The sequence below is a fragment of the Hylobates moloch genome, unplaced genomic scaffold (assembly GCF_009828535.3).
Source record: "Hylobates moloch isolate HMO894 unplaced genomic scaffold, HMol_V3 SCAFFOLD_20, whole genome shotgun sequence".
Taxonomy (NCBI): Eukaryota; Metazoa; Chordata; class Mammalia; order Primates; family Hylobatidae; genus Hylobates; species Hylobates moloch.
The window spans coordinates 37501923-37516059 of NW_026652295.1; the positions used below are offsets into that span (position 1 = coordinate 37501923).

Sequence of the window (14137 nt, forward strand, 5' to 3'; positions counted from 1 at the left end):
TTATAACAGCATTTCTGATTGGGTGTTTTTCACTTTGGACAACTTAATTTCATGAGTATCAGTGAATAAGTAAAAAATGAATATTTTCTCATTAAACAAAGACAGATTTATTCAGAAAAATTTTCTTCATAATGTGAAAATCTTTTATATGCCACATTTAAAAAAATTCATTCAGCAGAGGTTTATGGAGCATCCAATATATACTTAAGACTTTATGAGTTTATAGGGAGAAAAATAAATAAAACGCAGTTAGTGTTCTGAAGGTTAGCATCATTCTATGAGATTAGAGGGGGCCGGGCGCGGTGGCTCATGCTTGTAATCCCAGCACTTTGGGAGGCCGAGGCGGGCAGATCACGAGGTCAGGAGATCGAGACCACGGTGAAACCCCGTCTCTACTAAAAATACAAAAAAAATTAGCCGGGCGTGGTGGTGGGCGCCTGTAGTCCCAGCTACTCGGAGAGGCTGAGGCAGGAGAATGGCGTGAACCCGGGAGGCAGAGCTTGCAGTGAGCCGAGATTGCGCCACTGCACTCCAGCCTGGGCGACAGAGCGAGACTCCATCTCAAAAAAAAAGAGATTAGAGGGTAGAATTTCTCTTTTTCATAAAAAGAAGCTAAGAACAAAATTTTGGTGACCTGCTTGGATATTATGGACTCATCCACAATTTTGAACTGCATTTAAAAAGGTTTAATCCACAAGTAAAGATCATATATATTTAAACTGTACAATGTGATGATTTGGTATACATATACATTGTATAATGATTACCACAATCAATTAACATCCATCACCACACATGCTGTACCTTAGATACCTGAAACTTGTTCATCTTATAACTGAAAGTTTGTACCCTTTGACCAACATCTCCCCATTTCTCCCATCCCCTGTCCCACTGGCAACCACTGTTCTATTCTCTGCTTCTATGAGTTTGACTGTTTTAGATTTCACATGTGAGATCATACAGTGTTTATCTGTGTCTGGCTTATCTTATATGGCATATTTAATAAGCCAAAGGAGGTTACAGAATCTCTATTCTTGAAGGTCTTAAAAGATCCTAGATTTTTATCTGCAATGTGAAGGCATAATGCCTTAGAATGTGATGGTGGCCTTAGTGATGTTTTCGGTCACGGGCAAAATTAAGATTAACCAGAGATTTAAGTCATTTAAAAATTCTATGATTGCCACCTGATTTTTAGATAGCAAAAACCAATTGTGTTTTCAACATGCTGCAAATAGTAGTGTTGAAGATAAATGTTACCTTTTAGAAAAAAGTTGGCATTTTTCCTTTGAAAATTACATTAACTTTTTCTGTTGTCAAATATGCTTCAGATATACCTATGAAATTCAAAAAACAAAATTTCCTATAAACACAGCAAATTTCCACAGTAGGAAACAATTTTCTTAACTGGGGAAAAAAATAGCGGCTCCTGTACTACAAAAAATTGATGGGAGTGATAAGTACTTGCTAAAATGTTAAAGTCAAATCTTAGATGTGTCTAAGTTTTCCTTTATTCACCGTTTGTTTTGGATAACTTTTTCATTTGATTTGCTTGGTATCATTGCTAAAAACATCACCAGGCAGGACTACAATTCTAAATTATTCTAAATTGAATAGACTTTATTATTTAAGATCATTGATTAAAATTTTATAACTTTTCTTCCCAATTTATTCAAGCTTCACAGCACTGACAGGTAAATTCTTTTCTAAATTGAAGTCAAGTTCATTTCCCCATCCTTTAAGCTGTTTTTAATATGTGAATTTATGTAGGTGAAAGTCGGTGATAAGGAATGTGATGTCATGGATACATTTACACTTTACATTACTACGAAGTTACCAAACCCTGCCTTTACCCCAGAGATTAATGCTAAAACGTCAGTCATTGATTTCACTGTCACAATGAAAGGACTTGAGAATCAGTTACTAAGGAGAGTCATTCTAACAGAGAAACAGGTAATCTCTCTCTCAAGGTAAAAAATTTCTGCTTATAATACATGCTTAAAATGTATTGAGAAATTGCTAAGTATGTGAAAAAGAAAAAAATTTTAAAAACCATATTTATCCTTGTTTTCCTTTGCAGCCTTAATTCCTGTCAAGAAATCATGTAACTCATCTTCTCATCCAGCCTCACACACACACATACACACACCAACACACACACATACACACACACCCACACACCCCTCTCTTTCTACTTCTGTCTTTAAACTTGTAGATGTACTGACTCATATCTATAGTCCTTGTCTTGGGGACACCTGAAAACATCAATAAAACAATGATTGAGAGAAAAAGAAATTGCTCTGAATGGCTCTTCTTTCCACTGTAATAGTTTCAACTACTACAATCCAATAATCTAGTGATATAGGGAGCCATACCTTTATTTTTAATTAAATTTCCCTGCACTAATGCAGGGAAATTATGTCTAACTGAGGGTTCTAATAAAACGAAGAACAACTTAGGACTGGAAGATTTTAAGAGACTGATACAAGATTAAACTAATTTTTAAGTTGAAGCTCAGAAAACATTAAGTTTTATGCATAAAATATAATTGCATAAAAATATAATTTTAAGTATCTGCATTATAAAGCACATTTGCATAAAATATGATAAAGTAATTTTAGAATTAAAGATTCAAGACAAAGGCAAGGTTAGAAATAATAAGAGCAGCAAGGCATGAAGTGGATGGGTGAGAAAAAGAATGACAAGGGAGGAAAACAGACAGAGGAGGGAAAAGAGGAGATGTGAATCCAGCGTCCCAAACACAGGAGAGACATCCAAGAAGGGAGAGGGAAATGACACAGACACCGAAGAAGTAGACTCAGTGAAAGGCAACATCCTATACCTTTCTCATAGACAGTTCACCACAGGCACAGGCCCTTGAAAGGTGGCTGGTCTGGTGGAGTGAAAAGGGCACAGTCTCAGCTTTGACTCTCTTAGTTGTTTGATCTTGGTTTCCAACAAACCTGGGGCTTATGCAGTCCAGGAAGGGAACCTGTTCCTCTTCCACAGCCAGGCAGCGATGGCCCTGGCCCGGCAATTCACTGTTCCTATCACCTCTCAGGATCACATGCTGTTAACTGTTGACAGTTAGTCCCTTGTGGTCTAATTGGTGCTGTGGGTTTATTTTGAGATGATTCCTCGCTGGTCTAGATCCCCCATGCAGGCTGCACTAACCTCCAGAAGTCAAGCAACTCCACTGTCTAAAGGTCCCCAGGGTTCCCCACACCCACTCTTCTTATTCCCTAGCTTCCTCTTCAACAGATGTGCTAAGATGCTCATAGCAACCTTGCTGGAGAAAAAAATGCACACTTAATATGCAGGAGGATATTCTAAACATTATATTTAACCCTCCTAACAATCCTACTATTACACCCACATTTTTACAGATGAGCAAATGGAGACCAAAGAAAATAAGGGTTTTCGTCTATAACAGCACATGGACTTTGCAGCCTGCCAAGCCTCCTAGATAAGCTTTACAGGTCCTACTGTGAAGTTTAGCAGGAGTCCACTGTGCTATGATATCTGTTTTAACATATCCAGAAAAGGAAGCTAATATGATTTCATTTTGTCCATGTATTCCTATACTGCTACCCAGGGGTGACCATTTTAATGAAAATGACTAACTGGTTATTTCCCTGTAAATACAGCAATGCTCTTCATCGCCACATCAAATCCTGCCACCCTGCAAGTACAATGGCAATAACACTAGTCTTGGAGTTGGAGGACAAGGATATTGGGCTGTTTTAACACAAAGCTAGTTACTGGCAGAGACCGGCCTAATACCCTTGTTATTCAGAGTTCGTATTTCTGGGTCCTTGGCTTTTCCAAATATAAAATAAAGAAATTGGACTCAATTTAGCACATTTCAGTTTGACAAATATTTATTGGGTTGAGTTTCTTCTCTACAAAGCCTCAAGGTAAGTACTGTCAATAACACAAAAATGAATAGGAAAGCTTATGTATCTGTTTTCTAGATGCATAAACCTAGTTGGAGGGAAATAATCTACTGATAGATTGTGATACAAACTATATTAGAGGCCAGGCGTGGTGGCTCACCCCTGTATTCCTAGCACTTTGGGAGGCTGAGGCAGGTGGATCACCTGAGGTCAAGAGTTTGAGACCAGCCTGGCCAACACAGTGAAACCCCGCCTCTACTAAAAATACAAAAATTAGCTGGGCGTGGTGGTGCACACCTGTAGTCCCAGCTACTCGGGAGGCTGAGGCAAGAGAATTGCTTGAACCTGGGCAGCAGAGGTTGCAGTGAGCCGAGATCATGCCACTGTATTCTAGCCTGGGTGTCAGAAGGACACTCCATCTCAAAACAAAACAAAACAACACGCACAGAAAAAAAACACAAATAAAACCAAAACAAACTATATTAGATGTACAGATAAAGGCTGTGCCATGGCTTTTGATTGACTGGTTCAGGAAGACTTTCTGAAAATGATGAAATTTCTGAAGCAATTTTCCCAGAAACCTTCCCAAATAAGTTTTAAAACACCTTCTTTTAACATAATTCTACGTGCAACATGTGATTCTGTATAAAATCAGAAGAAAAATGTTGTAAAGAATATTATTGAGATTATTGAGATTTCAGTGTAGACTCTATGTTTAGTGAGAGTATCAGTGATACTGACACATCGGTATCAGTGTTAAATTTCCTGAATTTGAATATTGGACTATGCTTATGTAAGAGAATGACCTGGTTCTTCAGAGATTCGCTAAAGTGTTTAGGGGTAAAGGGACATGACATCCACGAGTGATTCAGCAGTAATAATAATAATAATAATAATAACAATGACAACATTGTGTATTCTATAGAGATATAGTGATAAAGCACAATGTGATTTGGTGAATCTAAGTGAAGGCTGTATAAAGTTCCTTGTACTAGGCTTGCAACTTTTTGAATGCTTGAAATTTTTTCAAAATATAATTTTAAAAATATATCATTTTTTATGTAAGAAAACAATACCCTGTAAGCATTCAGGTTTGCCCTCTGTAGAAGGAGATACAAATAAAATGGAAAATGGGTTTGTGTTGGCAACTGGCTGTGCCAAACCAGGTACCTGGTGCTCCCATAGGAACCAGGCCAAGAGCTCACATTTAATCTGGGTAGCCCCTTGGTTTCTTGGTATTATTGCCTTTTTGTTTCTACTTGTTCTGACTGCAGATAGCATTTCTTACAGAAGCAGTGTGGGAACAGGGCCAAGAGAACGGGACATGCTATTTATAAACTTAAAGCTGGCAAGAGAGCTTGGGATAATTGGGCAAAATTATTTAGCAGAATTGTCTAGTGCCTGCCAGTATAAGTGCTGTGGAACCTTAATGACAGTGGGCATAATTTTAAAAAAATTTCCAGAGAAACAAAAATATGGATAGATAGATTTGGCTAATGATAGTAATTTCTTCTGCCATTCAAAAGGTACTTTGCTTTAAACTTTCAAAATTGTTAATAAACACTAGTGAGTTGGGTTTACTATAATAACTGGTAATTATAGTTCCAATGTTATTTTTTGTTTTTTAATGACAGGAGTTAGAGGCTGAGAGGGTTAAACTTTTGGAGGATGTTACTTTTAATAAGCGGAAGATGAAAGAACTTGAAGATAACCTCCTCTATAAATTAAGTGCTACAAAAGGTATTGTGTTATTAAGAAGTAATGAAATAATGGATTCTGAATAAGGATTTCATTTACACTCTTTTCAATGCCCTCATGACTATAGATGTTAGGAAATAGTCATGTTATCAATGCAAAAACAAGCAAGGCAATTTCCATCTAGACATTAAAGAGGGACGGCATAGAATCTGATTTTTGAATTAGCAAGTAGAGACTGAGCATCTGAGAATAACACAATTTTCTTGATATAATTGCTTTCTCCTGAGAAAAATAAGGGCTCCTGATAGAGCTAGATAACTCATTATAGGTTAATTTGCTTGCCCCAAAGAAACTGATATGCTCAATATATTTTTTTCTTTTTTTTTTTTTGAGACAGAGTCTCGCTCTGTCTCCCAAGCCAGGCGCGGTGGCTCACGCCTGTAATCCCAGCCCTTTGGGAGACCAAGGTGGACGGATCACCTGAGGTCAGGAGTTTGAGACCAGCTGGGCCAACATGGTGAAACTCAATCTACTTTTTTTCAGATTGACTCTTTTATTTGGCATTGAAATGCAGTTACCACAATGGGTTATGACACATGTAATCCATGTCAGAAGAGCTTGGGTACCAAAGCCCCAGGTTACCCTCTACTTGGCTTGACCTCCCACTTTAGATGGAAAAGATAGGGTCTCCTCTGGGCAGCCAAATCATCATGCCTCACCTCAATTTGAGAATGTACTCTCTCTGCAATATATAAAAAGAAAATTTTATCCAAAGAAAATAAAATCAACAAACATCATATTGTTCTGTAGCAGACAAATCACAGCAACCTGAATTCTACTACCTTATTAGAAGTGAATGAATACTTTACAACTGCACCTTAATCCCGGGATGTTATTTAAACAAGTCTGACCTTCCAGAAGTACTGTACCTTTATGATGAGCTTAGTGAAAAGTCCTTTTATCTGCCTACTCGCACTGCTCCCGCTAGTGAAGTTGTCTGTTTCTTGGTCCAGTGACTCCTCCCAGCCATTTGGGATACCCCTGGGCATTAAAAATATAGGAAGCAGAGCTGAGGGCTGCTCCCCTAGTCTAGCCAAGAGTGTGCTGGATCCAGACCTGTTTCCTTGAGGTTAATCCCAATTTGGACTTCCACAGTAGACAGCATGCCTGTTGGAGTAACACAGCCCTTCTTGCAGCACTTGTCTGCCATCCAGAACTCTAGGGTAGGCCAGAGTGCTGCTGTTCGCAGATATGGGGACTGTTCACAGATACGGGGACTGTTAGCTCAGTACATCCAAGGTGTCTTTCCTTAGATTTTAATTAAAAAACAAATTCATTGTCATAAACATGCACTATTTCCATTAAAAACAATAATTTTAAAAAAGGATGTGTTCATGTCCTTTGCAGGGACATGGATGAAACTGGAAACCATCATCCTCAGCAAAGTAACATAAGAATAGAAAACCAAACACCGCATGTTCTCACTCATGAGTGGGAGTTGAACTATGAGAACACATGGACACAGGGAGGGGAACATCACACACCGGGGCCTGTTGGTGGGTAGAGGTCTGGGGGGAGGGATAGCTTTAGGAGAAATACCTAATGTAAATGACAAGTTGATGGGTGCAGCAAACCAACATGGCCCATGTATACCTATGTAACAAGCCTGCACATTCTGCACGTGTACCCCAGAATTTAAAGTATAATAAAAAAAAAATAATGAAAGGCAAAACTAAAAATAAAATTTGAGTTTCTCTTCCTGGTGAGACATTTTCACTATACCCAATTTGCTCTTGTTAGAGACAGAGGGATTAGAGTTTTCTATAGCAACGACTGTTCTACTAAAGCAGTGTGAGGAGTGTAACATTCAACTATCAGCATGACAGTCCATGTGTGAAGTGTTCAGGTTAGCTCACACCCTGAGGCAAGCAGGGTGGACAAGCTGTGACACTTTGAGGAGAGCCACCAAGATGACAGTGGGTGTGAAGCCTATCACGTGGGGAACAGCAAAGAGCACTGGAGACATGATCATTGTCTTGAGACATGTGAAGACCCAATCAAATGGGTCTTTTGCTTTTTGCAGAAGTTAGGCAGAGTAGGGGATAGTCTGTCAGCAGGAATGTTTAGAAGGCTTCAGGTATTGGGTGGTAGTTGGACTAGAAGCTTTTTGGTGTCTTAAGATTCTACTGTACCAGTAGTCTTCCTGACTTTGGAGACATCAAGTTGAAAGCTAACAGCATTTTTTTTTTCAGAAGAGGTGTATCTCGCTTTGCAACTTTCCCATCTTGTGTACTACGGTTTTCCTGTTTTGAATTTTAGGCTCATTGGTAGATGACGAGTCTCTCATTGGTGTACTTCGAACTACCAAGCAGACTGCAGCTGAGGTAAGTGAAAAGTTGCATGTGGCTGCAGAAACTGAGATCAAGATCAACGCAGCTCAGGAGGAGTTCCGGCCCGCAGCCACCCGCGGAAGCATCCTCTACTTCCTCATCACAGAGATGAGCATGGTCAACATCATGTATCAGACGTCATTGGCCCAGTTCTTGAAGTTATTTGACCAGTCCATGGCCAGGTGAGTCCTCACTACCTTCATCCAAAAGTGGTAACTTACAAGTTTGCTTGTATTTCTACTCTTTTAGAAATTGCTTTTTCACTATTCACAATAGCAAAGACATGGAATCAACCTAAATGCCCATCAACAGTAGAGTGGATAAAGAAAAGGTGGTACATATACAACAGGGAATGCTATGCAGCCATAAAAAAGAACTCATGTCCTTTGCAGAAACGTGGATGGAGCTGGAGGCCATTATCCGTAGCAAACTAACACAGGAATGGAAAACCAAATACCACATGCTCTCACTTATAAGTAGGAACTAAACGATGATACCACATGGACACATAGAGGGGAACAACAGACACTGTGGCCTATCAGAGAGTGGAGGGTGGGAGGAGGGAGAGGATCAAGAAAAATAACTAATGGGTAATAGGCTTAATACCTGGGTGATGAATTAATCTGTGCAACAAACCCCCATGACATAGGTTTACCGATGTAACAAACCTTCATGTGTACCCCTGAACTTAAAAGATTTTTTAAAAAAGAAATTACCTTTTGCTTCTTTGATTCTTAAAATGTATTTCAGATCTGAAAAGTCACCACTACCTCAAAAGAGAATTACAAATATTATTGAGTACCTGACATATGAAGTTTTTACATACTCTGTCAGAGGCCTATACGAAAACCACAAATTCCTGTTTGTACTCCTCATGACCTTAAAGATTGACCTTCAGAGAGGGACAGTTAAGCACAGAGAGTTTCAAGCTCTCATTAAAGGTAAAGTGTGTGGGATAGAGATGTGTGTGGAGGATGTTGCTTTTGATATACTCTTTGATATACCATAAACCCATTTCTGTGGTACAGTAGGGAAATGATGTTCTAATGAAAGTTTAATGAAGTTTTATTTTTTAATACCTTTTTTCTGTTTTTCATTTGTTTTGCCCTCATTACTTAAGATTCAGGTCTGTGCCAACTCAACTGAATATTGATATTATTGTAGTTATTGATATAATTATATTCAGTTTATTCACTGCTGACCATGCCTAGGAGAATCAATTGCCCAAGTGTGGAAAAGTGATACTGGTGATGGCTTTCTTTAGCAGGAGAGCCATTCCCTCAGCAAGGGAGTATAATGATTTTTCAGACTGCAAGAAAAGGCTCACTTGTGTTTCATATTTGAAGTTAATCCTATTCATTGCATATCTCCATGTTAAAGGTATAATTAAGAAGACAAAAGAATGGAATTTTCATTTCAGTTTAGTTACACGAGTATTTACGGAGCACATGTTATGTAAACCCACCACGCTAGCTTTGGGGATGTAAAAATAAACCAGATATTGCTTGAAAAGAAATAGTAACCTCAGAATGGGGATAAAGATAATTGAAAAATAACTCCAAAGTAAGGCAGAATCACCTAAGTGCTATAAGAGAGCTAAGAAACAAGTGTTGAGTCTAAAAGGAGGGAGAGATTACATGTGGTTGGTGAAATCAAAAAAAGTTTCTTAGAAAATATACCTTTGTGGGTTAAGCCATGAATTGGGGAACCATCTTGTATGTGGCAAAATGTTTCCATCTTTTTCTTGTGTTTTTGGCTCTTTATATATGATTTAACCAATTATTTTCTGGCTCCCCTCACCCCCCCAAAAAAGTGGCATTTGAGGTGGACCCCGAAGAGGTAGAAATGAGGAAAACATTCCATGCTGAAATGGAACAGCATGAAAAATGGAATGAGTGGAGAACATCTAAGTTGTAAGAATCAGTCTGGTTTTGTTGAAATGAAAGGTGGATATGGAGGCATATTGAGAAATAGAGCTGGACATGTAAACTGGTGACATACTGTGGAGAGCCTGGGCTCCTATAGGAAGGATTTTCTTGATCTGGGAAGAAACAGGGAGTTGTGTAAGGTGGTGATGTGATTGATCATTATGGTCATTTAGGGAGGTGAACTTGGCACACGTGTAAGGATCAAAGAAAAGAGGTTCAAGGGAGTCTCTTTCAAACTTCCCAACTGCAGGAATACATTCCCAACCTGGCGTAAAGGCAATGGGAATATGCAGGGGGTTAAGGGTATGAGAGATGAGGGAGGTAAAATGGCAAAACCGATGCATACAAGAGCCAAGAGAGCACGCAGAAATGAGTCTACGATTTCCGGTCTATGCAGAGATTTCTGGTCTGGTTGGTTGGAAGAGGAGCTGGTTTGAGGAGGGTTGGAGTGGGGGATTGCTGGATGTGATTTTGGGACCTATTTAGTCAGAATCAGAATAGGCCAGGTTTTGCTGCCATAAAAACAATCTCAAAATTTTAGTGACTTAACACAACCAAGGTGTACTTCTCATTCATGTTACCTCTCCAACATGCTGTTATAGTCACTCAGAAATCCACATTGCTTCCATAACTACTACGGCAGAGGGGCAAGGATGTGGCAGACTGTGCACTGGCTCTTAAAAGTTACCCCACAAGTGACACATGTCACTTACGCTCCTATTTCCTTAGCCAAAGCCAGACACGCAGCCACATCTCACTTCAAAAAGAGCAGGGAAATGCAATTCCCCATGTGTTTGAAAGGCGGGGAAACAGTTTGTGACCAGCTCTTATGGCTACAGACATGTGAAATTTGAGCTATCCAGAAAACAAGTAGAAAAGATAACCTAGGCCGGGCGCAGTGGCTCACGCCTGTAATCCCAGCACTTTGGGAGGCAGAGGCGGGCAGATCACAAGGTCAGGAGATCAAGACCATCCTGGTCAACAAGGTGAAACCCCATCTCTACTAAAAATACAAAAATTAGCTGGGCGTGGTGGCATGTGTCTGTAGTCCCAGATACTCGGGAGGCTGAAGCAGGAGAATCACTTGAACCAGGGAGTCAGAGGTTGCAGTGAGCAGAGAACGTGCCACTGCACTCCAGCCTGGGTGACAGAGTGAGACTCTGTCTCAAAAAAAAAAAAAAAAAAAGTAATCTAGACAGTCTGAGAGAAGAGTCAGGCAGTTACAAAGATAGGGTACAGAAATAACAACCAAAGCCATGGGAATGAAAGCTAATCTAGGGAAAAATATGGAGTATTTCTAACCCACAAGGTGATAGGACCTGCTACACTTTTGTCCTCTGCAGCCTATTTATAATAAACGGGCAGTCACCGATAACTTCTTACTCTTTCTCTACTTCATTTAATTCCTTCCTCAGATTCAGGTTAGATTACCACTGTGGAAACTTTGCAAACTATTTTGCATCATCTCTGAAATCTCTTCTTTGTGCCTTTTTCGTGAACAAGGTTTTATTTCTGGTAGTTCCAAGGAAGTTGAAATGTATCATCTGGTTCATATCTTTTTCAGAGGTCTAATGTACTTGTGGAAGTTAGTTTTTTAAGGCAGTGTGGTATGGTACAATGAACACTATCTAGGGCGGGGAGGAGGCACTATAGAGAGTGTCCAGATGTATGAGGTTTTGGTCTTGGGGATGTTTAAGTAAAATAAGTGAATTTACCCAATCTGGAAACCTACTTTACCTCATTTCAAAAATCTTTAAGCCCTCACCTGGACTTGGGCTGCAGCCCTGCTATTATAGGATGCTGAGCAGAGGGGTAGGGGGCATTGAAGCATGCTGAAATCCAGGCAGCAGTGGCAGCAAAATGGCCCCCACAATCTGGGGAAGCCTCATATCTATGCACTATGGTCTGAATGTTTGTGTCCCCTCAAACTTCATCTGTTGAAATCTTACCCCCCAAGGTGGTGGTATTAGCAGGTGAGGCCTTTGGAAGGTGATTAGGTCATGAGGGTAGAGCTCTCATGTATGGGGTTAGTGCTTTTATGAAAGAGGCCCGAGGGAGCTCACTCCCCCTCCCACCGTGTCAGGACACCGTGAAAGGAGCCATCTATGCACCAGGAAATGGGCCCTCACCAGACACTGAATTCACCAGGGTCTTGATCTTGGACTCCCCAGCCTCCAGAACTGTGAGAAATAAAAATTTCTGTTGCTTCTAAGCCACACAGCCTATGGCATTTTGTGATAGTGGCTGAATGGACAAAGACACTGTGCAATATGAGTGGAGGAGAAGTATACTTTAGAATCTTTCCTTATTGGTGAGCTGGCTTTGCTTCCTGAATGCCATCTGCTAATATGACCCCTGAGAAGGAGGCACATATGATATAGAAAGGAAGAAGTGGGAAACCTGGTGCCTGGGTCCACAGTGGATGGTGGGAAGGAAAAAGGAGGTCAGAGGTAGAAAGAGGAGGTCAAGTGCAAAGATCCTCATCTCCTCCTTGCCTCCTGAGGGAGCTGAGAAGGGGAGAGTGCCGGAGAAACTCCCAGATAGGAGATGCCCCTGCATTCTGCCCAGTGTCACACCCACCATGGAAGCAGGGGAATGGCTGGATGGGTGAGCCTGAGGTTTGGCAAGTAGGAACGTGGCAATATTCAAGGGTTGAGAGGGCTGGCATGCAGCAGAGACTGGAGGTCAAACCAAAAAGCTGTAAAGAAAGAGAACTTTGCACCTGCAGACAAAGGACCAATGCCAGGAGCTGGGGCAGTAGATTGCAGCCCGGGGCCCCGACAGATAGCATTTATTGTAGCTCATAAGACATAGGATATAGTACAGGGACCCAGCCTGCACCTGAGGCATGGGTAGCCTGGAGAGCAGCCTGAAGACCTGAGGCATGCTCCACACATAATCCCACCCCGTCTCACCTTTCCCACCTACCAACCAGCCAGAGCAGAGCTACTACCTGAAAGAGACTAGGTTATTTGAAAGAGGGTGGGTAAATCAGAGGAGACTGAGAAACACGGCAACACAGTGGGGAGGGAATTTGTCAGGGAGGATTAGATTTGTTACAGAAAAATAAAGAAGGCTGAACACATGGGTTGTGGTGTGAGCACATTTGTGACCCCATTTCATGAAATTGGAGTCAGGGAAGAACTATCTTGTATAGGGCCAGGAGAGTCAGTGAGAGGAGTTTGGATTTAATTTGGTTGGGAATAGGGAGCCATTGAATGTTTTATGAGCAGGGATGTGGCATGAACAGAACAGTGCTTTAAGAAGATTAATTTGGGATTGTATGATAGGTTGATTGACAGCAGTACAACTGGCTCAGCAATAAAGGAGTTTTTCTTTTTAAACAAAACATAAAATTTGTTTCAGTTTTGAACTGGCTTACATTTTGACTGAATTATCTTTAAAAGATGGTATGACTTTGTTTTTAATGTTTTTTTTTACAAAGTTAACAAATATGATCCTTAGATCATAGATACTTTTAAAAAATCATTTTGAACTCAATACTTAAGGGGGAGAGTGGAAGAGTTATTTATCGTAGCAGAAATGTTTGATTTCCCAAGAGTGACAGCTTTTGTTTGTTTGTTTGTTTCAATTGCTACTTGCTTTCTGCAATATTTGCAAGGTGCCTTTGACTTTCTTCTTCAACCAAAAATGTCAGAACACTTTGAAAAATGAAATGGATACCAGGCGCAATCCTGCATTATAGAGCAATGGATTTACCTTTCTTCCCTGCCTGGTTATTTTAGAAAGATATTATCTTTCTTTTGTCATAGACTGTGTACAGAAAGACACCTTAGGGGGTATTTTCTTGCCTTCCAACCTGGACTGGACCTTGGCCTTCCAAGCGGGGAAAGAAAAAGAGAGAGCGAGAGAGAGAGAGAAAGAATGTCAGAACAACAGCTAATGATTACATAGCTCTTATTATTATTCTATACTGTTCTAGGTACATTAATGTATTTAACCTTCACAGCAGCCAATCTGGTAGATTCTATCAGACATCCATTTGGCAGATAAGGAAACTGAGAGGGATTCATGTTTTTTTGTTCAAGTTTATGCAGCTAATAAGTGGCAGAGCCAGGATATTTTGGGGACTAGGAAGGGCCGTCATTGTTCTGGGTTAGTTTAGGTGCTCAATATGTTTGGAAACACAAAGGTAGCTTAGATTTCTTCTCCTGGTGTCTCTAAAGCTCAGGATTACATGAAAACATTTCTCTGGAAACAACCAAGA

The 14137-nt window shown here is 40.3% G+C and overlaps 1 protein-coding gene across 11 annotated transcripts in view; it reads left to right on the forward strand.

Annotated features, from left to right (window-relative positions):
• The window catches only part of DNAH8 (dynein axonemal heavy chain 8), a 309672-nt gene that overhangs the window by 211828 nt on the left and 83707 nt on the right, over positions 1-14137 (forward strand). For 9 of the 11 annotated variants that reach the window (XR_009211262.1, XM_058432164.1, XM_058432166.1 and 6 more), the window contains 4 exons: positions 1768-1950; positions 5528-5633; positions 7911-8163; positions 8732-8922. Coding sequence is in view for 10 of the 11 variants with exons in the window: in XM_058432164.1 (XP_058288147.1) it covers positions 1768-1950; positions 5528-5633; positions 7911-8163; positions 8732-8922 (733 nt within the window). In the remaining variant the exon portion in view is untranslated. Of the gene's footprint in view, positions 1-1767; positions 1951-2077; positions 2175-5527; positions 5634-6998; positions 7113-7910; positions 8164-8731; positions 8923-14137 lie in introns of those variants that run through there. The other 2 variants (XM_058432172.1, XM_058432173.1) reach the window with 2 other exon arrangements.